Source organism: Rousettus aegyptiacus, unplaced genomic scaffold, assembly GCF_014176215.1.
Source record: "Rousettus aegyptiacus isolate mRouAeg1 unplaced genomic scaffold, mRouAeg1.p scaffold_m13_p_1, whole genome shotgun sequence".
NCBI lineage: Eukaryota > Metazoa > Chordata > Mammalia > Chiroptera > Pteropodidae > Rousettus > Rousettus aegyptiacus.
In genome coordinates this window covers 29,786,809-29,812,539 of record NW_023416284.1, presented here as the reverse complement: position 1 = coordinate 29,812,539, position 25,731 = coordinate 29,786,809, and the positions used below count along the sequence as shown (strand labels likewise).

At 37.0% G+C, this 25,731-nt stretch overlaps 1 protein-coding gene and 1 pseudogene across 2 annotated transcripts; one reads left to right on the top strand and one right to left on the bottom strand.

The window, feature by feature from the left end:
• Positions 1 to 374: 374 nt before the first annotated feature.
• LOC107506895 (nuclear autoantigenic sperm protein) lies at positions 375 to 25,731 on the bottom strand. Of its 2 annotated transcripts, XM_016137826.2 has the most exons (15): positions 25,558 to 25,731; positions 15,342 to 15,392; positions 12,088 to 12,198; positions 9,950 to 10,030; positions 9,052 to 9,161; positions 7,420 to 8,412; positions 3,851 to 3,930; positions 3,483 to 3,568; positions 3,296 to 3,369; positions 2,746 to 2,934; positions 2,467 to 2,633; positions 1,635 to 1,691; positions 1,450 to 1,527; positions 1,039 to 1,167; positions 375 to 564 (listed from the first exon to the last, which is right to left on the bottom strand). In XM_016137826.2, exons 1-15 carry the CDS (start codon positions 25,614 to 25,616, stop codon positions 484 to 486), a joined length of 2,346 nt encoding a protein of 781 aa, XP_015993312.2. In that variant the 5' UTR covers positions 25,617 to 25,731; the 3' UTR covers positions 375 to 483. The 2 variants fall into 2 exon arrangements, with proteins under 2 accessions (XP_015993312.2, XP_015993313.1); XM_016137827.2 differs by lacking the exon at positions 7,420 to 8,412 and having other exon boundaries at positions 25,558 to 25,728.
• On the top strand, positions 19,604 to 19,722 carry LOC118605029 (annotated as a pseudogene).

Below are 25,731 nucleotides of genomic sequence, written 5' to 3'. Positions count from 1 at the left end.
TAGAGGCTGTTATCAGCTCAGAGTCCATCATATAGTATCAGCACCAAAGAGCAAGATCTTCACCAAGTCTTGTTTTTTACAGCTCCCATCCAGGGACAGCACCACTTAAAAGTTTGCAAGACGGCTGATTTCAGTAAAGTATTTAAAACAAAAATAGCACCATTGAAAGACGAAGGGCTGGCAACCACAACTTGATCACCTCCACATTAAACAGACAGGAATTTGTATTATTATAACTTTCCAGAGATAGTACAGAGTGGGGAGTACCTTTGGCCACTATATAAAACACAAGTGCTCCAAGGCACAAATTCAGCCAATACTTAAGAGGAAGAAAAAAATAAAATAAAATAAAATTAAAAAAAAATCAAAGCCTCAACCTTTGCTTACAATCTTTATTGAAGTTATACAAAAAGAATCCCCCAAAAGTGAAAAAATACATTATATACAAAACACTTTCCCTTGGGAGGAAGGCTCTGCTCCCTCTTAACATGCAGTGCTTTCAACTGTAGCTCCAGCCTCCACTGTCCCCTCCACTGCTGCCCGGCTTTCAGCCTGATTCTCAGCCTGGAAGATAAACAGGGAGCCTGGGCATAAGTGACCCTACTTTAAACCAATCTATCTTTTACAACGGAGTAGGCTCCAATCAGAGGAAGTAAACACAGGTCCCCTCAACTCCACTTTGCTCCTTACACTAACAGGGCAATGACCAAAGTATAAAAGCCATTTCTTAAATTCTCTGTAATAGGGCTGACAGAGCCAATGTTCAAACATGGAAAAGAGAAAGCAGAAGAGACCCAACGGTTTTGCCATTAAGTGTCTTCCCCTACATTCATTAGAGGGGGACCTGTGTGCTATGTATAAAGGTTACATTTGTCAGTGAGACGTCCTACATTCCATAACCAAACTGTTTCCTGTTGCACTCAAGCAATCCAAACAGGCTCAAGGTGGGAACATGCACTTGGGAAGACTGGTTTCCCCAGGCCTGAGAACAAGGGGAAATGAGGCAAGAAAGAGTCCAAGCCCTGCTTAACTGCCCACCTCCTCCTCCATGTTTTCCGAAACTTCATTTCCACTGGAGACCGCATCCCCACTGCCTCCATTCACTTCCAGCTCTTGTTTGGCTTTCTTTGCATCATCTTTTCGGGGGCTCTCTTCTTCTGGTTTCCTCTAAAGATAGAATTGTGAAGTCTTCACAAATACACTTAATGTTTTAAAAGTGTAAAACAAGCCCTTAATGCTCCCCCTCCCTCGTGGTACAAAGATCCTGAACAGGATTTATAACTCTAAGGGTCTCTCCCTAGACAGATGCCAGCCTATACTCTGCAGAACTGGTCTGTCCCAACATACCAATTCGGCCTTTCTAATGGAGGACTGGGGTGGGGGGCTGAGTAGATCTGAACAGCAACCAAACCATGAGAGCGAGCGAGAGATGACCACATGTATATTTACCTTCTTTCTGACAAGGTGAGAAATATCAGTCACACAATTTGATGAGGAAGCACCATCTGTTGGCTTTCTACTGGCAATCTGGCAAAAAGGAACCCTTTTTTTTAGCAATGTACAGATATATATGTGACAAACAGTGAGGCTTAATATTAAGTAGCAAAAACAAACAAAACCACCTGAATACTCACCATGGACACTGAAGAGCCTCCTCCACTAGGAGTGAAACCTGAAGTAGAGCTCTCTACCTGTGAAAAATGACAAACCCCAATGGGTCCCAGGACAGAATCCACCAAGTCACCCACAGTCCTACATTAGGTACCACAATCCAAGCAACTGATTAAGACCTCAAATACTACTTGCCTCCATATAAGTAGCAACATTGTCCATCCGCCTCTACCCATACCTGGGGCATAGGCATAGATATTACACTATGTGCTCACTTTGACAGCACATATACTAAAATAAACCCTCCCAGTGCTCACTTTGACAGCACATATACTAAAATAAATCCTCCATTTCCTTTTATCATCTGCAGGGTAGAAAAGAAGATTATATCCTAGCACCCAAAAGCAGAGGCAGGCAATCCAAGGTTCAAATCCTTCAATAAACCTCACTAATCGACATACAGAGTTCTCAGAGATGGAAACAAGCTTACAATTACTTTAAAAAAAAAAAATTGACTTACACTGTCAGATGCATTTTAACATATAGGTACTATCATGCCCCTTTTACAAATGAGTCGACTAAGGCAAAGAAATGTTAGGTAAACACCTACCTGTGGTCACATGTAGTTAAGTAAATAGGTGAGACAAAAGTCAAACCCAGAGTCTGGCTCCACAGTGTATTTTCTTGAGCATTAAACTGACAGGAATAAGACATGAGTTCTCACATTCCCGCTGACCTCCAGCTCCTTGGAAACCAAGTTATAACTAAGATTCCTAACAAATAAAACACTAATGCCATGTCTTCAACAATATCAAATGTGCTATTATCAAAACTTTAAAAGAAAACCAAACCAACCAGAGTTGCTTTCAGAGCCAATTCAGCTACATTCCCACTACGCTGGGACTCCTTTGCATCTTCTATTTTCTCTCTAATTTCAGGTAGCAGTTCCTTCAGCTCCTCTATTTCTTTCTCATATTCAATAGGTGATCCTTCAGCCTCCTTCATCTGCTCATTTAGTACAGCTACAAAGAACAGACTAAAGTTATTAGTAGGTTACAACAAATAGACCCATCTTTTTAACAATGTCAATTATTGGATCCATCGAGACCATGAAAATATCTGATGTTAACTCACCCATTCTCTTCTCAATGACTTCAATAGATTTGCTGAACTGTGCCACTGCCTCATCATACTGAGAGTTGTACCCATAGGCCAAACCTAGCTGGTAGTGGGTCTCTGCAAGGAGACGGTCATGGGCATCCAGATACTGTTCTTGCAGGTGTAGGCAAGCCTGAAACTCTTCCACAGCTTGGACATAATTTTCTAGTGAAGAGAAAAAGAATAGCAAACAAACAAATGGCATTTAATATTAAATTTCAGACTATTCTGTGGGAATGTGCCCCCATTTTACATTTCATTTTTTATAACATCTCTAGAACCTTGACTATAAAAAAAAATCAAAATGACACACACACAAAAAACCCTACTAAAAGACTTTCAGTTAGAGTATCATTTAGAAGAGGCTGTTTACTGTCCGAGGAACCATAGGGAACCCAAACCTACTGTGTCCTTTTAAAGCCAATTGCCTCCAACTTATTATCAATCAAGCTGGGTTTTTAAAGAATTTGAAAAAAGATAGGGGAAGGGGGTGGACATTAGGAGAGTAAAATGGAAAATGTATTACCAGATTCAACACTAACTTCTCCAAGTTTAAGATGTGCCTGTGCAGCATAAAGCTGAGCTTCTTTTGTTTCTTGCCTAAAAGAAGGAAAGATGATCAGAAATCTTAACAGCATTTGTTCAACCTTAACTGGTTACTATTTTCAACCAACCAAAGCTCCCAACCTGAGCCTTGAAACATCAAGTCTTACCTTTTAAAAATTATCTTTGCTAAATCCAGCATATCCCAGGCAAGCTCTAGGTTCCCAATCTCCTCCTCTTCATTTTCTTGAAGCGACTATAAAGTATATTCAAGTTATTGGTATTAGGTAGAAGCACAAGACAGGTATATTTAGATTATAAACCTAAATATATAACTTAGTACGGCTTAAAAACTGACAGAAAATTCAAAATTTGGACTTTCTCCCTAAAACCTACAGGATGGGTCCCCTACAAAGTTTCTATTACAAATCCCCAATCCCTAACCATGGAACAGATACCTATAATAATCATATCTATACTAGTATACCAGTCCTAGAATAAGAAAACAGACACTCATGCTGAATAAATAATAATTTACCTTGTTTTCAAGAACTGAATCATTTGGTGCTTCCTCAGCCTTGTCATTTTCTTTATCTTCCTCTTCTGAGCCCTCGGTTTCTGTAAGCAAAAATTCCTCAGTACTGTGAATACTAAGGATTATCTTCTAACTAGTCAGAGATTCCAATAAACATCTGTGAAATAACCTACACATTCTGAGGTAGGACAGGCTGAGCCAAATCAGTCAACATTTAAACTGAATATAAATATAAAGCCAGTGATTACAGTCTTAAGACTTAGATTGGATAATCTGAGAGTGTCTATGTTTCAGATCTTCATCAAAAGGCTAGGTGTCCCTTTGAACAATTAATGGGATCATTCAGATAAAGACTGATTAGCTACCACTACTGCCTTTTATTCACTAGCTAGAAACTCCCATCTACTCAGTCAGAAACAGCTGGAGGCATCCTCAGCCAGCATTCTTGGCATCTTTAAGCTACTTGTTAAAAAATAATAGGCTGAAAAGTACCAAAAGTTAAGTTACTCCAGTCCATTCATAGCAAGAATGCTCAAGAGACTAGCTTCCTACAACAGCATTGTGGAGAGAAAAGCATAGCCCTTACCAACTCTCACCAATGAGCATGCCACAGACTCCAGCCAGCTCTAGCATGTATACAATTTGTATAAACAGTACAAGAACCAGTTATTTTATCCTAGTACCATGTTAAAATCCACAGTCATATTGATGCCACATTTTACCATAATGACATACACTCACAAGTCAACTACCTGTAAGGAAAGATGCTTATAAACAGCTCCATATACCAATTTAAGTTCAGAATATTGTGATCAAAATGGGCTTTTGAGAGTACAAACAATGAACTGGGGGGTCAATGTGCCTACTTCTGACATCTTTCTAATTAATTATTTTAACATTAGCAGAAGAGCACAAATGCTATATTCTGACAACCTACTATGAGAATATAAATATGGAAATTAAGCCTTAGAGCCATGAGGTCAGGTTAAAAAACTTTATCTGTATATACTGCTTCAGGAAAAAAAACAGGTACATAAAATTCCTGTATGTTATCGATTAAGACACTCTAAAAAGTTACCTAAGAGCCAGTTACAAGCTAATTAACCTCTATGGGGAACAAGCCCTTTGTTATCAAGTGGCTCACTTTTCTCCTGTTGATCATGTAATTTAGCACCTCTGAAATATAAATACCCACCACAGCACACCATTATCTTTCCATTCCCAAATTTCCAAGTGGTTTGTATACTTAGTACCCCCTTTTTAGACTAGATGGGTGGTTTTATTGACTCTGATAATGAAGCCCATTGTCCAACAGAACATGCAAGACAAGTGAAGTAGATCTATGTATTCTCGTAATGGGGGGGAGGGGGGCAGGAAAGCTTCCCATTTTCCTTCTCAATTTGCAGGAAAAAATTGACAGAATGTTTATTATTCTATACTGTTCTTAATAACCTACTATCTGTTCCTGTTCATACCAGAATGGTAGATGACATCCAATTTGACATAAAATATCTATTTGGAGTTTCACATCGACTTTTTAAATTAAAATTCTTATAACGGTCTGATAGAAACACTGATTTTTCTTGAGAAATCTGCACTACCTTCATGGAATGGTGGAGAGGGAGCTAAGTTAATGAGAAAGCCATTACTTTACACAACACTTTCCAACTAGGTAACCTATACCCAGGTATTAATGGGAATGCTTTTATGTCCATTAGAGAGCTCCTAAAATATTTTCCAAGCTTCTGTGAAAATACAGTCTTCTTTGTGGTATGTCTATTATCACCTTTCAGAGAAAAGGAGACTGTTTTATACCAGTGCTCTTGATCCTGCAGCCTCTTCAAAACACTATGGGTACAGAGAAATGAAAGCCAGAAAAATGACTCTTAAAGGCAAAGTAAAGGCAATCTGCTGATTAGTTAATTCTAGCACTCCCACAGGATAGTCAGGTAACCACTACAGATTTGACCAGTAGAGTCCATCTTTTGCATGGCCAAGCTTTATGCTTACACTATTAATATTTTATTCACTTATCAATCATATCTAGTGTGACAATTAGAAAAGAGACCAATTATCTTTATTAGGGATATGGAGAGCCCAAGAGGTAGTAGGAAATGGAGTTTTAAGAGAAAACTACTAGTGTTGCCACTTAAAATTCCTAATTAGAGGCACATTAAGAGAGGGCAGATAAAAGCTGCCTTCCGCAGTATGAGGCAGCTTGGGAAGAACATAATTTCAAGTCAGATCTAGGGTTGGATTCCAGCACTATGACTCACTGTTTGACCCTCAACAAGTCACACAACCCCAAAGCCTCAATTTCCTCATCATTATAACTGCAGTCATACTACCTATTACATAGCATTATTTTGGAATCGAAAGTAATGTATGCGAGAGAGCTCTAACAAGGAAGATCAAGACACAGGAATTTTTTACAAATTGAGGAAATCAGTTCTGCGCTTTACCTATAAGCAACCTCTAAAGCCCATAAGCAGCCCAAAGGTGTTACCATTTAGCCAAATCACTTCTGGTTACCATGCTTGTTCTGGCTGGAGTGCAGGGACCTGCACATAGGTAGAAGGAAGTTTTCCAAAATGAGCTGTAAATATTGATGATGAGTCTTTGAAAACCTAAAACCTAAGGGAACTGTTTAAGTAGTCCGTCAGTTATACGAAGTAATAATGATTAATTGACATATACCAGTGGTTATTAATACCAACGTCAAATGAACCTTACAGACAGCAGAATCCTCAAATGATAGTACAACTCAATTCAGACGTGCCAATTATGTAATTACTAATTAGAGGCTTTATACATCATGATGAAATTCAGTCATAATCAGACTAAGTACTATACAAAGAATGCATCCATACTTTGTTTTCAGTAATAAAAACATTTGGCAGCCAAAGCAAGCATAAAATGAAGGTAGAAAGGAGCAAGAGGGCTGATGGTTAATTTATCTTTTGAAGGAGCTAATTTAAACTAACGTGGAAAAGCCTCTAAATACTACCTGAAGACTCAAAGAGGGTCACCAGAATTCTTTCTCCGGTGATACAACATTCAAGGGCTAACTGCCTTTACTTAAATGGCATGCCTGTTTAAGTGTACCAATTCAGTGGATTCTACTGCTCTAATCCTGCTTCCAAAAGCAGAGAAAAGGAACCATGTGAACAGTAAATAAAAATAATCCAGAGGCATGCAAGTGAACATCCATTCAGCATTCTCTGCCAGCCTACACTTAGACCACTATTCCCCTACCCATCCCACTCCCGCCATCCATCTTTATTGGCTAGTATGGTACAAGTTACTGATAGCTAGCCAAGTCTCAGAAATCACAGAGGCCTATTTTGCAGTTAGTAAAAGCGTTAGTTTATAAGCCAGCTAAAGAAGACTTACTTTCGATTTAATTTACTCAACTTATCCCAACCTTCTTAAACTACGCCCATTTTCATTTAGCCCTTTCTAATCCAAAGGCAGACGGAAAATCCTGAATGGAAGGCTGACTTTTACCCAGGATTAGTGAGTCAAATCCAGAATGTACTCCACCCACTGCAGCTCTTGCATATCCCGGTTACCTTCACCCTCTTTCATCTGTTCTTCTTTCTCTTGTGTTTCTTCATTAGCAGCTATCTTATCTTTGTCTTCAGGGAATTTTTCAGTAGCCCCCTGGGCTACCTTGGTCTCAACCCCATCTCCAGCTGCCCAAGACTCTTCTACTGACAGCTTAGTCGCCTCCTGATTAGGAACCAATTCTGCCCTGACCTCCTCCTCTAGTCCTGAGCCATCTTTTGTTTCTGTCAATCCTTCTGCATGAGTCTCTGGTTCAAGAGGAGTCTGATCTGCAGCTGACAGTCCATTGACTGCACCATCCTGAGGGAGAACTGTGGCCTCCTGCCCAGGCTTCTCAGAGGCTTCTGATCTAGCTTCTGCAGCTGAGGCCTCTGTAGCCTCTGTTGTCACCTTTGGTGACCCTTCAGCAGGAGGCACTTCTTGCCCTGCTTTTCCTGGCTCATTTTCAGAGGCAGCTACCTGTTCTTTTGGCTCATCCCCAACCACACCCACTGGATTGACTGCTGGATCTATAGGCTCTGTTTCTAATTCCACGGCAGTGCCCTGCTTCTCGAGAGTCACAACAGACTGCTCATCTGAAGTTTTTGGTCTCTCTTCTATGCTCACAATTACTTCTCCCTGCTTCTCCTGACCTCCTTTTTCTTGGTACTCTTCTTGGATGTCTGTTGCAGAAATTGATTTTCCCTCCTCAGCATCTGGTGCTTCCTGTGCAGGCTTCCCAGAGGTGACCTCAGCTTCATTCAGTCCTTCTGGTGCTGTTGTTCCTTTTGCCTCTTCAGTGGTTTCAGTTAACAGATCTGGGGTTGATTCAACTTTTTCCTGTAGTTCCTCTGCAGGTTCACTTATATCCATTTCTTCTCTTCCACCCTTATCCATTTCAGTCTCCTGTTCTTTATCTATTTCAGACTGTACCAGAGACTTGTCTTCTGTTTTTTTTGCTTCTTCTTTTTCTCCCATGGCGTCATAAACCTGTTCTCTCAACTCTTCCCTTGCTTCCTCTACATGGTTAAAGAACATGAAGCATAAACACGTCTTCGAGTTTAATGATAAAGGCATAAATGGAACTAAAAATACATTCCCTTAATACCCTCAAATAGCCTGGCTTAACTTTTAGCAGATGGCCTACACATTATCTGCCCCCTTGAGAAAAGCAAAGGGAAAGTCTCAGCTTAGCAGAGCAACTTATGGCAAAAGAAACCCAAGCTCCTTAAATTAGGTATTGTTTTACTTGAGCATTCTGATTATCAGTTAGAGATGCCAAGCTTAATATTCTCTCGCACAGCTTAGAAATCAACATTTAATTTTTTCTAAAAAATGTAAAAGGACTCTGAAAACACTACTATTCAAATAACAGCTGCAGACTTAAAAATTTGCATAAGAAAAATATTTAAGGTTGTAATAATATTTAAAACATCAATTTAAATAACCAGATTTATTTGGGAAATTAAGTTATCCTTTCACGAAAGCCTGCAGTCAATTTCAGTAATCAGCTACCTCCACTGTAGTCTCTATCAGATGCAAGTGTCACCCAGGTATCTTAGGAGAGACCATCTAGGATAGGGAGAACCCTATTTCCGTCATATGTACACAAGAAATGTACGTCGCATCTCTTGAATGCCACATGCAACTCCACGTACCATCTATGTTATCATTATTTTCTACCAGAGATTCTTCTCCTGTTTTTTCTCCTTCCTCCTCTTCCACATGTACACCTTCAAGGGCATTTCCCAACACACCATTCTCCATTCTAGGAGAACAAAAGGAGAAAGCACCAAAGTAATCATGGCTATAACCTAACGATTTTTGAAAAACAAATTTTAAGTCGTATATTATAAAAGCAACAGAAGAGTAAGCAAATGCAGAAAACAAAACTGAGTACTCCTGCAAATCTTCCAATATAAATTAAGTCTATGAGAGCACTAAAGAAAATAAGTGTACCTTCATCCAGCCACCTGTAAAGTACTGATGACTCATCAAAAGAACATGATCAGTATATATAGGGCCACATTTCCCAAATATCATATCCACTCACATGTCCCTAAATGGCCAAGAACATTCTGGCAAGACTTTCATGAAATTATCAGAATGCTCTACAAAACTGGAAAACTTACCAGAACTGAGATTAAATAGGTAATAGATAATATGCTAATTTTGTATACCCTCGATATATTTTATTCTGGTTAAGAAATTCTGGTGGAAAATACACAACTTTCCAATAGTTAAGACTACTTGTAACTCTCGTTTACTAGATATTCTCACTTTTTGGTGTTTTCAAATTGTGGAAAGGTTTTTGCTTCTAATGACCCCAAAGTAAAAATCTAAGTATAACTTTACTCTTTGCATTAAGTGCCTCTCAAAATTTCCATCAATATTTCATGCTCCTTCCAATCCTCCATTCTAGTAAAACCAGTTGCATTTGGCTCAAGTGAAATCTCAAACTAGTAAATAATCTTAGCAAACAAACTTAAGTTTTTAAATAGACCATTATGGTGATATAAAACATTCTACTTATAAACTATGAGTTCAAAGACATACCTTGCCAACTCTAGAAGCGATTTCCCATAAAAAAAGAAAGCTTCTCCACACTCATTAGCTGTCTCTCCATACTTCTTACCTCTACAAACAGAAATAAACGAGATCTTAACATCTAGGCTGAAACATTTCTAGTTCTTTAATTATAAAATGACGTTTTTCTACTAATATATGCTTCTAGAAACTAACACTTCCCACTCCCTCTTGCTTCCCAGAGTGAAAGGGACTTTGCCTGACCTAAGAAACAATGCATGAAGTTAATGTTGCCAGTTCTTCATCTATATGTACTGTATGTTCGAAATAACATCAATTGGCTACAGTTACTATATATAATCTAAGAGCCAAACTATATCATTAGGTATTTCTTCTGCTACAAGATGGGTGTCAGTATGAACCAGAATAGTTAGAGGAACTTTGAGACCAAAAAGATGAGTAAGGTCCATCATAATATAGTTAAAAGCATGGTCCCCTAGAGCCAGAATGCCTGGGTTCAAATCCTACCTCTAATCTTTAATTCACTATATAGCTTTACAGTCAAGCTAATCTCACAGTGCCTTAGTATTCTCATCTGTACAATGAAAACGTTAAGAACTGTTCAAAGAGCTACTGCAGGAAATAACTGAGTTAATGTATATAAAACCATTTAAAACAATGCTTAGAAATACAGATAGCACTATATATTATATATAAGTTTTAGCTATTAATACCTAGACAGAAGAGGGAAGAAGTAAGGAGTAGAGCAAGGAGACCACTTTCATGGAGTAAAGAATTGGCAGAAGTCATGCAAAGTCAAGATGACTGCCAGCCTGGGAATCTAATGAGAGTAACTAAAAAAACTAAGGTCACATTTAAGGGTAGTCTACTAGATCAGAGTAGTATATCTCAAATTCTCCTCCTAAATACCCTTACTAGGAGGACAGTGAGAATACTGATAGCTTCAGGAATCTAGAATAAGCTAACGAGTGCGTTTCTTTGCATTTAATATTAAAAACTTAGATTTTAACATTTTACATTGTAAAATAATCATAAATTTTTATACAAAAATACCTACTTAGCTTCGGATAAAATGTGGGCTCTACCCTTAGCACACTACTGAACACCAGGGCCAAAGAGAAAGCAGATGAGTCGTGCCACCCTGAACAAGTCCGATCCTGCCTGATCTCGGAAGTTAAGCAGGGCCAGGCCTGGTTAATACTTTGATGAGCGACTGCCTAGGAAGACCAGGTGCTATAGGCGTAAAATATAAAAATAAAAAATAAGGGATTGTAAACTGACAAGGTTGTTACAATCTGTGAGGTCAAGCAAGGGTTGCCTCATCTTAAAAAAAAAAAAAAAAAAAAAAAAAGGGAGGGAAGAAATCAGATTGCGTTACGGCAAACATCCAGGAATAAGATCCTGTTCTAGATGCTGGGAGGGAAAGTAAGAGTCTGGAGAAAGAATGGACTGATATCACCCTGAACTAATGAATAGAAAGGTTTCTTGTTTGTTTTTGGTGCCCCGCCCCACCCAAAAAGGCTTTTAATCACAGCAAGCCTCAAATCTGAAACCCAGCTTCATTATAAGCATTTCTTTTATAAGATTTCTTCAGTTTAACTGTATATAATGCATTAAACTAATTAAGAAAACATGACTAACTTCAATTGCTCAGAGGAAACTAGCTAGCTCAAACCACGTCATAGGCTGAAAGGCTATTGCTTGAAGAGTTAACATACACTTTTTCTCTCACAGTACATAAGTACATTATAAAGTTTTGGATAAAATGAATTGATTTCAAGGCACTAAAGCTAACCTGTTTCCCTGATATAAGTTAATTACCTACCAAGTTCCTAGCCAGTTTTAACAGATAACAAAGGTGTTAAGAATCTATAAATAGTACTAAAACTGGAAAAGTCTCAGAACAAACAAAACAGGACAAGCTGGTCACGCTAAATAGTGGTAACCAGAAAACAAATTACCTTACTCAGGAAAATCGAAAGTTAAAGTTGCTAAGTTATATGTTGGTTTTATAGTTAAAGAAACTCGTACAAGAATAACCATCTTTTTAAACTCTCGTACTTTATTCTTTTTTTCCCATAAAACAACGTGCTATCACTCAAGTTTATTAGGAACATAATATTGCATCATAGCAAAACAATACTTACAAAAGGCTAGCTGCTTCCTGGAATGCATTGACAGCTGCTGGAATATCCCCCATCACCAGATGTTTCTGTCCTAAACCCAATAGCTTCTTAGCTTCACTATCCACATCCAGACTGCAAGAAAAATATATTTTTTTTAAGTGTCAAATACTTTTAAATCAACATTTTAAAAATGTTACATCTAAACCATAATAAGTCTGTCAATTACACTCGGGCAAGGTTTCGCTAACTCACATTCATCACTACAAAGCAAAAGACGTTTCAAAGGCAACATTCTCAAGAGCTTGACTAGAGTATTTTCTCTTAAAGATTTATCTACTCACAAAGCCTATATTGTGTGTTACTATAAAGTTGTTAATTAAGCAACAAATAAAAAAGGAATCATAAAAGAACCACAAACTCATACCGCACATTGTACTAGCTAAAAGAAAAATCAAACCAAGAAACATTTAGGTAAACATGACAAAAGGCAGTGGTCTCAAGATCAAGACAATGTGGTATTTATTTATATATTGACATATATAAAACAAATAGGTGAAATGAAACAACACAAAAATTGATTCACTCATCTGGCCAACTGAAATTTTGATGAGGTCCTAAAGTCAATGGAGACAGGATAATCCTTTCAACAAATGGTGCTAGAATAGCTGGGTATCTGCATGTAAAAAAACTGAATCTCAACCCTTATACCATATACAAAAATTAATTTGAAATTAATCATAGACTTTCTAAATATAAGATTTAAAAAACAACACTTCTAGAATATGGGAGCAAATCTTGATTAACTTGGGTTTGGCAAATGCCTCTAAAATATGACAGAAAAGAACAAACTTTATTATAAAAAGGGGGGATGGATAAACTAGACAATTTGCTTTCTGCAAGACATTTATGAAAATGAAAAAGGCAACTGACAGACTGAGAGGATATATATAAAAAACTCACTGATCTGACAAAGGGTTTCTATCTTAAATATAAAGAACTCTTACAACTCAACAAGGCAATCCAATAAAAATGGACAGAAGATAATAGGAACACTTAACTAAGGTATAAAAATGGTAAATAAGCAAATGAAAATATGCTCAAGATCACTAGTCATTTGAGAAATACGAACTCATGAGATACTAAATTGTAATCCCAATTAGAATGGCTAAAATGTAAAGACTGCCCCCCTCCCTCCATCAAGTGTTTACAGGGATATACAGCAAATGGAAATCTCATACTCTGCTGATAGGAATGTAAAATGGTAGAATCACTTTAGAAAACAATTTAGTAGTTTCTTAAGGTCAGATATATACCTACCATGACAGCCAGCCATCTCATTCCTAGGCATTAACCCAAGTGAAATGAAAATATATATCCTTACAAAGACTTATACACAAATATTAATGGCAGCATTATTATTAATAGCCAAAAACTGGATCCCATATGGATAAACATTATGAAACACCAACAAAAAGAAATCAACTATTGATAACATGGATGAATCAAAGATGCTATATAAAAAATACATAGAGTATGATTCTACTTAGACAAAATTCTACCAAATGCAGACTCATCTACAGTGACAGCAAATCAGTGGTCGCCTAGAAAGGAAGTGAAGTACAAAGAAGCAAAAGGAAACTTGGAGGTGATGAATATGTCATTAGTTCTGTGACAATAGTTGACAGGTATATACATGTAAAAACTCAAATTACTCACTTTAAATAGGTACAGTTTATGTCAATTATGCCCTTATAAAACTATAAAAAAATATTTTAAAAATCTGGGGGTCTTTGAAAATCAATGGGAGTCATTGATTTCTAAATTCCATTAATGGAAGCCTAGTTATTTGGATCCAGTCTTCCAATTATGAAAACAGTTCTGACCTCACAAAATCTCTGAAAGGGTTGTGTGAAAGTGTTTATTTTTCCTTTTCAAAATAGTTTATTTTATAATATTTAAACCTAGTACTTTCAGAATAAATATGTAAAGTTAAAAACAACCTTAAATATTTGAAACTATGTTAACATACATTGTGATTTTTTTTAAGCTGTTCGATTTAACAAAAAATAGATGCGTTTTGATTTTTTATTTGACAGGTGTATCTATATATGTGCTTTAAGTCCAAATTACTTTTTAACACTAGAGAAAACACCAAATTTTTTGAACTGCTACCAGACTTACCAAGTACATTTGGAAATATACAAAAATATCTTAACATTCTGTATGAATTAACCATTTTTGTAAGGTCAATGTAAATGCTACATATATTATGTAATATATTAGCCATTCATTCTCTCACCCAGAACCAATTAGAATCTGCTTCCACATATTTATTTTTCAATGTTTACTCAGGACCATGCTAGTTGATTGCTAGATGAAACTAATTTATGGTCCAAATAATAATCCTGACATTTCCTTGGAATTAGGAGAGAAATGTATTTATTGTATACCAACTTTTTTCAAATTTTTTAACTTGTTTGGTTATAATGATGTGGATGTGTGCTTAAACCAAGCCTAAGTGGTACTCCTACTCAAAAACCCAGCTTGACTCTCTAAATCATCAGGCAGCATTCCTAGAAGGCATAGTTTAATTAACCAAGATGTCAAGGGGATTTTAAGACACAACATGAAAAACATAAAATGAAAAAACCTAAAGACTCTTAAAAAACACAGATATTGTATAAGAGAGAATTGAGAACAGCAGTTCTCAACCTAAGTGAGCTTAAGAATTATCAAGAAGCTTTTCAAAAATACACAAACCTGAATTCTATCTCAAGCTTAACAAATAAAATCTCTAGGGATACAATCCAGGCATCTACCTTTTCGATAGGCTTTTCAGTTAATTATCATGTGTACTACTGGTAAAGAACCATGGTCACATCAAGGTGGGGAAGCTACATGGAAGTAGATGTGGGCTCAATAAAAATTTAAAACTTTTAAACTAGAGTAACAAGAAAATTGAAAATAGCAACCTTAGACAGAGATCTAAATCAGAAGTATCCAAAGAAAAGAATAGGTCGGCCATTTGGCAGACATGTTGTATACTGAATAAGGAGCAGAACTAAGTAATTTTCAATTCTAATATCTTAATCAAATGCAAAAAAGCTGAAGACAACATTGTCAGGACTCCATCTCTAAATTACAAACAAGTACCTTAATATTCAGTCTTATCTGTTACCTATTTAAAATAATGAAACTAACTGCCTTCAAATTATATAGCTCTTAAAGTTTATGTTCCAGATATAAATCTAATTGTACCATGTAAATAACCTTACCTCTCTACTTTATCTGCTGAGGTAGAAGGAGCAGGAGCATCTTCTTCTATTCTGTAACGAAAGATTAAGGGAAAAAAAGTAAAACTGGAGGCTACTTTAAGCCTAGACATGAAAGAGGAATATAAAGCCATAAAAAGAGTTACCATTTATTAAAAGCCCAACATATTAAGATCTTAAGCATTTACTTACATTATCAAATTTAATCCTGCTTAAATACGTTGAATGCTTATTTGCTAGGCATGAAGTATAATGAACAAGAGAGTGAATGTGAATACTAGTTTTGAGTTTATGATCAGATGAAAGAGTGCAATATTTGCATTCCTGACAAACCACATTCTACAATTCACTAAAAATAAGTTTTTTTTAAAAAAAGCAGTTCCCCAAAACATTCATTTTTGAAAAGCCCTAATAAATATCTTTAAAACATTCTGTAATTATATTTACTGAAAAGGTCTACAATAACTAACTCAGTATCAAGGAGCACCCAGACTCTATTCCTGAAAAAATCTATTTCCCACTAAAAGCCACCAAGACTCCATTGAGAGATAATTAATTCTAAGTTGGGGTAGAGGAAGTACAAAGGTGAGTCCGGGACCACTTCGTGCCAGAAAGCAACAAAGCTGTATCTGATATTACTTAGGGTCATATCTACTTATGGTCATGCCAAAAGAATTATAAAGCAAATACGAGTAATCCATGGGAAAGCATAGAGTTCTTTGTACTATGCTTGCAACTTTTCTATATATTTGACGTTTCATAATAATTTACAAAAATATTACAAAATATACTATATCCAGGAACGAACCAGACTAAAATCCCACAGGCCAAAAGAAGAGACAATCTGAACATCAACAAAGGCAATAACTGTATTGGATTGAAAAACTTTAATTTTAAATCCACTTAAACATCTAATGGATGTTTAAATCCATGAGTTCTCAATGATACAAAAAACTCATTAGTCATTTCTGGACAACTACAGATCAATACATGTTTTGAAAACTGGTAAATTAAGAGAAAGAATTTACACTTTCTTTACAAATACAATTGTGCCTTAAGCCGGTTTCAAGACAAGGATGACTTGCATTACTGCTTAGGCACCCTATAGAGACTGATACAATTTTTTTTGGTATTAATTTAAATCCTTGCCATTTTTATCTGCTCCATCACTGGTTTTCACCTATATCCCAAAGGCGATAAGTAAGGATATATATTATTTATAAATGTGCCCTCGAAGCACACCAGCAATTAAATCAAGGACCATCACACTGCAAGTAAGTCAAAAATGCTGTTAGCTGTGATGGTGAAGTGCAGAAAAGGAAATAACAGTGAGAAAAGAGGCAACTTTACTACTGAGTATTAACACATCAGAAGACTTAAGTTAGAATTGGGAGTATGTACAGAAAGAAAAAAAGCTAAAGTATGACAGAATAAAAGCTGTAGAAGATAAAAAGGGTTTCCTATATAGACAATTACTGAAAACTCTCCAAAGGATTAACACACACACAACAAACAGAACTGAGCCACCGAGTTGTTCACACCTGGACTTTCTTGTTTAGCTACACCAAATTTATGTAAATAGGTATGTAATATGTGGATGAAACAAATAAACAATTAAAAAGAGCCTACTCAATAAGTAAATTTAAAGATATTTTAGTGACAACTATGTGCTAAGCATTGGAGACAGTCTCCTACAAAAACAATTAAACAGAGAGGACAACTTGTTTAGAAGCACAGAGGGAGGAAGGAGAGAGAAAATGATAGGCAGGGACTGCTATACTGGAGTCTGAGTCCTAGAACATGCTTTAAAAATAAAAAGTTGTCAGTTACTTTCAGCAGGATCCAAAATTTGTTCTAACTCCTAATCTTTTTGTGACTATTATACCTGTCTCTAGGTTTGATGAAAAGCCCTGAGGAATGGGGGAAAAAAATGAAGTTGAAAGTTGAAACTTCACAGCTAGAGCCACAGGGATGAGGCACAATTTAAGACAGTGCTGCTGGCAGGACTGCAAACTGGTACAGCCACTATGGAAAACAGTATGGAGGTTCCTCAAAAAACTAAGAATTGCTCTACCATATGATCCAGCAACCCCTCTACTGGGTATTTACCCCAAAGACTTGAAAACCCATATCCGAAAAGATATTTGCACCCCGATGTTTACAGTAGCATTATTCACGGTGACCAGGAGATGGAAGCAACCAAAGTGTCTTACAATAGATGATTACATAAAGAAGTTGTGGTATATATATACAACGGAATATTACTCGGCCATAAGAAGAGATAAAATATTGCCATTTGCAACAATATGGATGGACATCAAGATAATCATGGTAAGTGAAATAAGCCAGACAGAAAAAGTTGAAAACTACATGGTATCACTTATATGTGGGATATAAACCTAGCAACAAATGAACAGGACAAACAGACAGACTCATGGACACGGACTATATAGACTAGAGGTTACCAGAGGGTAGGTGGGTGGGTGGGGGGCGGAGGTTAGATGGGGTAAATATGTGGTGACAGAAATCTAACTATGGGAGGTGAACACACAATGTAAATAATACATATGCCTTACTGTTAAAATGTACAGCTGAAACTTACTGGATTTTGTTAACCAACGTCTCCATAATATATAAATAAATTGAGGGGGAAAAAAAAGGGCTTTCAGCTGCAGGTAAGTAAGGAGATTTGCCCAGAACTCTGAAATGATCTGGGATCCTCACCTACAAATACTTTCTGTCAGAGCAAGTTATTTCCAAATAGTTTAGCCAAGGGGTTAGTCTAGCCAAATTCTGGCACAAAGCTTCTCAAAATACCTGTGGTTGAAAGACCAAAATTTTTATTTCAAGAGTGAACAAAATGAAAATATAACAGAAATGACAGAGTAATGTCGAATTTGTTTCTGAACACTTACTCCAAATTTTTATACTTATCTCTTTGTAGACCAGTAACAGTTCGCAAACACTAATCTACCACAATGTGGTAGTAATGCAAATGTCCAAATACAACCAAAGTACTAAAAATAAACATATTAATGTTGCACATACATGCTACAAAGATTCAGGCACAAGTGGCAACAAGAATACACAAAATGTTTCATACCCCATATAGGTGAGGGGCAATACTATTTAACTTTCACTGTTAGCTATGATTCACCTTCCCACCTCAAACAACTAAAATATACAAAACATCAGTTGTCAGACTTTGAACAACTAGTGGCACATAACAGTGATTAGAGAGAAGGGAAATAAATGAGGTAGCCCTGTGTGTTCCCAGCTGACTGCCTGAAGAGTTCTGTCCACACAAGAAAAGGAACTGGAAGAAAGTCCATCTCACATAACTGAGAAGACAGATTCTGGGGTTTGGAAGGCCTGACAGAATAGAGGAGAGAACCAACTTCGGAGATGTGCAGAGAGGTTCTCTCTCCAGTCTTTGGCTAAGTGCTGAGCAGCCTATGCATGAGAAAACTACTGAAGCCTGGGAAAGAATCACCAGAAAGGAGTACATGAAACAATCTTCAGAGATCACACAGGGTCTAGAATAACTCCCATTAACCAAGGTAGAAAGACCTGCTACCACAGAGCATCAAGTAGTGCTTCAGTAATGGAGTTAAATTAGTACTAAATCCTATTCCAGACCTGCCCAACAAAACTTACAGGCAAACCTCAAAAGGACAAATTCTTTCCAAGTAACTCCAACCCAAACAAAGCCAAGTATATATTAAAAGGAATAAAAAACCTAGTGCCCACCAACAAACCTCACAATGTCCAATAAATCATATAAATAAAAAAATCAGGCAAAGAAATCAAAGCACATAGTGAAAAAAAGTAATCAATAGAAACAGACCCAGAAATGACAGACAATAGAATTAGATACATTAAAGCATTTATTAGGACATTAATGCACTATATATTTCACAAGCTCAAGAACGTAAAGCATGAGCATGATGATGACATAGGTATAAAGACTTAAAAAATATATAGAACTTTATGAAAGACACTAAACAAACATACATGTAAGCAGAGTCCCTGATGGAATAGCGAAATGTAGAACAGAAAGAAAAATACTCAAAATGAGGGTAAAATCAAATACAATGAAAACAAAATTTTAAAAAGTAAAAATTTAAAAAAGAAATGGCAAAAAATTTGCCAATTTTAATAAGTATAAATCCACAGATCCAACAATCAACAAACCCCAACGAGAAGAAATGTGACAAAAACTACATCGAGGAACATCATGATCAAATTGCTGAAAACCACTAATAGTCTACAGTCATGCCACCCTGAACAAGCCCAATCCCGTCTGATCTCAGAAGCTAAGCAGGGTCGGGTCTAGTTAGTACTTGGATTGGAGACCACCTAAGAACACCAGGTGCTGTAGGCGTTATTTAAAAACAAATAGTAACAGGGAAAAAACCCCACAAAATCAAAGGAAAAGACACATGCCATACAGAATCAGAACAAATATAACAGCCAACTAGGTTTTTGTTACTGCTTTATACATATTCTTTTTGCATTTTATCTTACCATTAGTTTCAAGTATACAGTACATTGTCTAGACATTTATATAGTTTATGAAACGATCCTCCCCATTACTCTTATTTTCCCACCAGACAGCCAACTTCTTGTTACAAACAACAGTGAAGCAATATCATTAAAATACTGAAAGAAAAAACTATTAACCCATTCTATAGCTGGAGAAATATTTCTCAAATATAAGAGCAAAATAAAGCCTTTTTTTTCACATTAAAGCACAGAGAATTCATCACCAGTAGACTATCACCAGATGAAATGTTAAAGGGAGTCTAGGCAGAAAAAAAATAGGTAGAAATTTGTTATCTATACAAATAAACAAAAAGCATTGAAAATAGTAAATGAGGGTATCCATATTTTATCTGGTTTTTGGACTCTATGTAAACAAAAATCAGATTGTCCACATTATTTAATGTCTTTGAGATTCATACATGTAATTCATGCAAATCTAGTTTATTCATTGCTACATTATCTATTACACAAATAGATTGATTATTCATACTACCATTGATGGACAATTGGCTTGTTTCTAGTTTTTGACAATTATGACAGCTGCTGTGAACATTGTACAGTTGACCCTTGAACAACACGTGGGTTAGGGGTGTCAACCTATTGCAGTCAAAAATCTGTGTAACTTATGACTCCTCCAAAACTTAGCCTACTGTTGACTAGAAGCCTTACCAATAATAGTCAACATATATTTTGTATGTTGGTATTATGTATCACATTAGAATAAAGGTAGAAAAAATATTAAGAAAATAAGGAAAATACATTTACAGTACTGTACCTATTTATTGAAAAAAACCCACAATTAAGCGGACCTTCACAGTTCAAACTTGCGTTGCTTAAAGAGTCAACTTTATTTGGTGGACAGCCGCATATCTCTTTTCAGTATAGACTGGAAAAGTGAATAAAGTCATAGGTGTTTGGAAGATTTCAGAAGCAAAAACAGGCATTGAGTTAACATATAAACATTTAAGCAATAAAATCACAATGAAAACATTTCTAAATAAAGTTTTTTTAAAAAGCTCTCTCCACAGCATATTTCTTTTGGGGGAAAAAAAGTACTTATTAGTTATTAAAAATCAACTTTATCTTGAACCAAGAGATTGCTTATTTTTCAAAGTATCTACTAGAGAGTATACTCCTGATGGCCATTGTTTTTAACCTTGTAATGTGACTAATAAAGAGCTAGGAGTAGAAGCTATAAATGGAAGCTATTTTCTTGCTGTTTGTTTTTTCTTGCATTATCATCTTCAATCCACCAATTCCAAGCAAGAATCTTTTAAAGATATATTGTCAATGTTTAAGAGATAGTTTAAACTGGAAAAAATAAGTCATAAAAAAGGCAACTGTCACAGTGCACAGTGTCAATCTCGGTCTTATTATTAAAGCTTAATGCCTTCCAATTTTGGAGAACACTTCCTTAAACAATAATGTAAGTTCCAAAAACTGGACTTCATCTTTGTAACTTTCCTTCTCCCCACTTTCCATCCTGAGATGTAACAAAAGCAAGGCTGGATAGTTACACGGGAGCCAGATCATTTAGTTTTGATGCCAGCCTAAGGTTTTAAATCTTTATTCTGAAGTGAGGTTATTTGAAGGTGTAATATAATCAAACTTACTTTTTATACAAGCTGACTATATATATAGTACAAAACATAGTTTAAAGTGGATAAAGTTAGAAACAAGAAAATCAGTAAAGACACTATTAAATAGCGTTGTAAAGGACTCAGCAGTGGTAAATTTACTTCTATTCCTAGTAGCCTAGACACATAAAAAGGGCCTGAACTAAGGCAGAAGATGGATTAAAGCAGTGGTTCTCAAACTTCAGTCTACATGAGAATCACTTGGAGGACATGTTAAAACACATTGATGAGCTCCAGCCTTTAGGGTTTCTGATTCAGTAAGTCTACTATGTGGTCCATGATTTTCATTTCTAACAACTTCTCAGGTGATTCTGAGAACTGCTGGTTTGGGGATCGCTCTCTAAGAATCACTAAGAAGAAAAATTATAAACTGATGTTCATGCCCTATCTGGACTATAGACGTGTTATTTAGCTATTTTTTAATGTTAATTATAATAGTTCTACATTTAAAACTATAAAGATATCACATAAATCTGGATTTCTGCTTCTCTTGAAAAATAATTATGTAAAAAATAAAACCAGAAAAGTACTAGAGAACTACTTGTAACTCATCTGAAGGGCTTTTTAAATGCAAAACCATGATAGATTGATAAATTCTACTCATTGAGTTCATTTTACAAAAAGCCAACTTATCAAATATAATCTTAGAGCAGGAAAAAAAAAAAGCCCAACAGGAAAAGATTAAAACTTAAAAGATATAAATGCAGGAAAAAAAAACATGAATAGCTCAAACATTTGAAAACATGTTCACCTTCATTCTTAAGAGACACAAAACTACAATGAGAAAGCATTTTTTACCCATCAAATAGTCAATGACGTCTAGGAGAAACAGGTGTTCTCATATATGGCTAATAGAAGTTTAAATTCGCAAAACTTCTATGAAGGTCTATTTGGCAATATCTATCAAAAATGAACACTAACTCTCTTATCCAGCAATTCTACTTGTAGAAACTTACCCTCCTACAAATATCCCAGTCCAAGGTTTATGACAAGGATATTCACTGTAGCACTATCTGTAATTAAATACTGGGAAAAACTCAAATTGTCAACATAGAGAACTTGTTGAGACAGACACAGAACAGAATACAACATGGCTACAAAAAAAAAAAAAAAAAAAAAAAACTAAGGAAATTATATCCTGATGAGGAATGATCTCCAAGATATACTAAATGCTCAGAAAAGTTGTCAAGTAGGCTACCATTTATACAACAATGTAGAATAACTACATACAATTTGCTTATATATGCACAAGATATAATTGAGGGATATGTAATAAATCCTTAACACTGGTTGACTCCGAGAAAAACTGCGTGACTAGGGAATAAGGATTGGAAGGAAATTTCCACTGTACACCACCCTTCTGGATTTTGAATCAGAAAGATTATTTCCTAAGAAAAAAACTCAAAGGTCCATTAAAAATCAGAATTATCTGTCAATATGGCCTACATTCCTACACAATCAGTTGAAGCTGAACAGCCACCACTTACTTTATGGGTAAATCCACTATAATCCCAACATTTCATTTTTCCCATCTGGTCTTCTAGACTTTACAGAACACCAAACACCTAAATATTGGTAACTGTTTAGAAATTAGAAAAGAAGGAAGGAGGAGTCCAGATTTTTTTTTCTGGGGTTGGAAACAGTGTTATTCAACCAAAATAAGATACAAGAACAGGATTCATTAGTGAAAACTGGGGGGTTATATATTTTAAGACCAGTTGATTTTGAGGTGCTTATGGAACACTTAAATGAAAAACATTCGATAGGCAATTCAGAACACCTGACTTTGCCAGACAAAGCAATGCACTGCCTATTATATTTTCATTTTATTTTCTCACAAAGATGTTTGTGTAGGAGGCAACATTCCTATTTTACAGAGAAGTAACTTACCCAGACCCAGTTACACACATGACTGTAATCTACGTAAACCCATCATAATTCATTCATACTATATTCCAATTCACTAACGTCCTGTATTCCTCATCAGGATTTATCTCTAAGGAAAAAAACCATTTTATCCTAGCTGTAATCTAGCAACAAGCACAAAGTCTGACACTCAAATTAATATTAACATATGCAACTGATTCTGAATGACTACTGTAGGATTAGGGCAAGTGATTTTGCCACTTAGCATGTGAGGTGCCAGAAGTTTATTATTAAGCGAAATCACTCATTTTTGACACCTCTCTTATAAAATGAGTAAGCTGCTCAAGAATTATAACACAGCTAAGCCAAAATTCAATGCATCACATGACTCCCTCTTTCTGAGCTTTCTCATTCCTTTTTGTCACTACAGTACAAACTGCTATATTCTTTAGCTTTTCCTAAATAAAATGGTTAAAAACTAGAAGACAAACTATAATGACTAAGACTTAGTTTTTAGACAATTGTTGATTACCTTTAACAACGTTTAAATGGCATGAGGAACCAGAAGCCATATCGAAACTTTTTACACAAGATAAAACTGTGGTCCAACATCACCACTTAAGTAATTAAAGTATTGATCAAACCTCTGTACCGAGGTTTTTCATTCCATTTCTACTGGTTTGGAAGTTATACATGTTTTTATTCTTTCAATGGTTATACTAGAATTATAACGTGCATTCTATTAAAAGTCTAAAATCATTTTCTTTACCTTCCCCCTTAAAATATACCACAGGAGCTCAGAGTAGCCTCAATCAACACTTAACTGAGGAATGCTGCCTTTGTTGTTCTGACTAGCTAGTATGGTTTTCGTTCAATTTCCTCTCCGGTAAGCTGTTGGGTGGGCAAGAGGAAATAAAAACTTGAAAAATTAGGACTTAACGTAGATCCTACCACTTCTTTGGAATTAATTTCTGCATTCTAATCGATTTTTCTTGCCTATAAAAGGAACACTTGTGTGAATCAAAAACTTTCAAAACCACCCAAAAAGTGGTAGGCAGCATGGGCAGAGATAAGTAGTTCTCTGATCATCAAATATACTAAGACAATCATTGACTGTAAGCCTACAGAAGACCAATTTTAAAAACCTCATAGCAACCTTCGTTAGAAAAAGGAGGCTAACTTCTACCAAAGTGCACAAGGAAAAAAAATCCAAGACTTGTATAAAATAAGGGAAGATCGGGAAGTCAGACCTACTAGTCATCTCTTTTCTCATTCCCTCCAGTCATTCTACTACACACATTCTACTGCTGAATTCCCTAGCAACCAAAATACTGGGGCCAGTGAGGAGAGCTCCACGCAGCGCTAGGTGAAGATACTTAACGATAAATCCCCAGAAGTAGCCCAGTCTCTTGCCAACACACCCGGAGCCTAAAGAACCACGATGCTCTCCACCACAGGCCGAAGGACGGGGCTAACTGAGGGTAAGAGGGCACTAAGTGAGCGGAGAGATTGCGGGGTACAAGCCTCACCGCGCCCCACTGCGGAAGTGAGAGGATCTGGCGGCACAGCCCCAAACAATGGAAGTTTTCCCGCCTCCTCACGGGCCCGCCCCCAGCTCTCCAGCCGGCGGAGGCAGGCGAACGCACAGGCGCAAGACCCCGCCTTCTGAGAGCCCCGCCCACCTCAACCCCACCGGTCCAACCTCCCTCGTGGAGGGCTTTTCTTTTTTCCTTTTTTTTTTTTTGGCGCCAAATCTCTATTGGTTATTTTCCCGGGTTTGGGGATCTTACTGAAGGTGCGCGCCAGGAGTTCAGGGACAGTAGGGGCGTGAAGGCACACCTGTACGCTAGGGCCCCGCCTCCCCTCGGATAGCCCTGGGCCGGGGGAGGAAGGAGAGGGGCAGGCGATGGAGACAGCCGCCGCTGCCCCCGGCAAGATGGCGGCCGCGAAAAGCGGGGTAGGGGGCGCCAGCCGACCAGCGTTACTGCTAATGCGTGGGGCTCTCTGCAAGAGGTGGGCTTCTCCAGTCTCCAAGCCTCTCCGAACAGCGACAGTTGTTCATCGGCAGGCAATTCCTCCCATCCACCGGTCTCCCGTCCTTGGGAGCCCCAGTCCACCACCCCCTCCCCGCAGACTGGCCAGTGCCCCAAGCTTTCCACGATCCCGCTTACTTGTCGGCAGAAACCAGCTCTGCAGCGATGGCGGCAGTGGCTGTTGACTCTGCGGCCATCGTTCCCCTGAGGTGGTGAGCCAACGGACGGACTACAGCCTGTGAAGAAAATAGAGGAAATTTGAGACACAGGACACTTATTCGGAAACAGAAAATGGCAGATTGGAGACCCCGC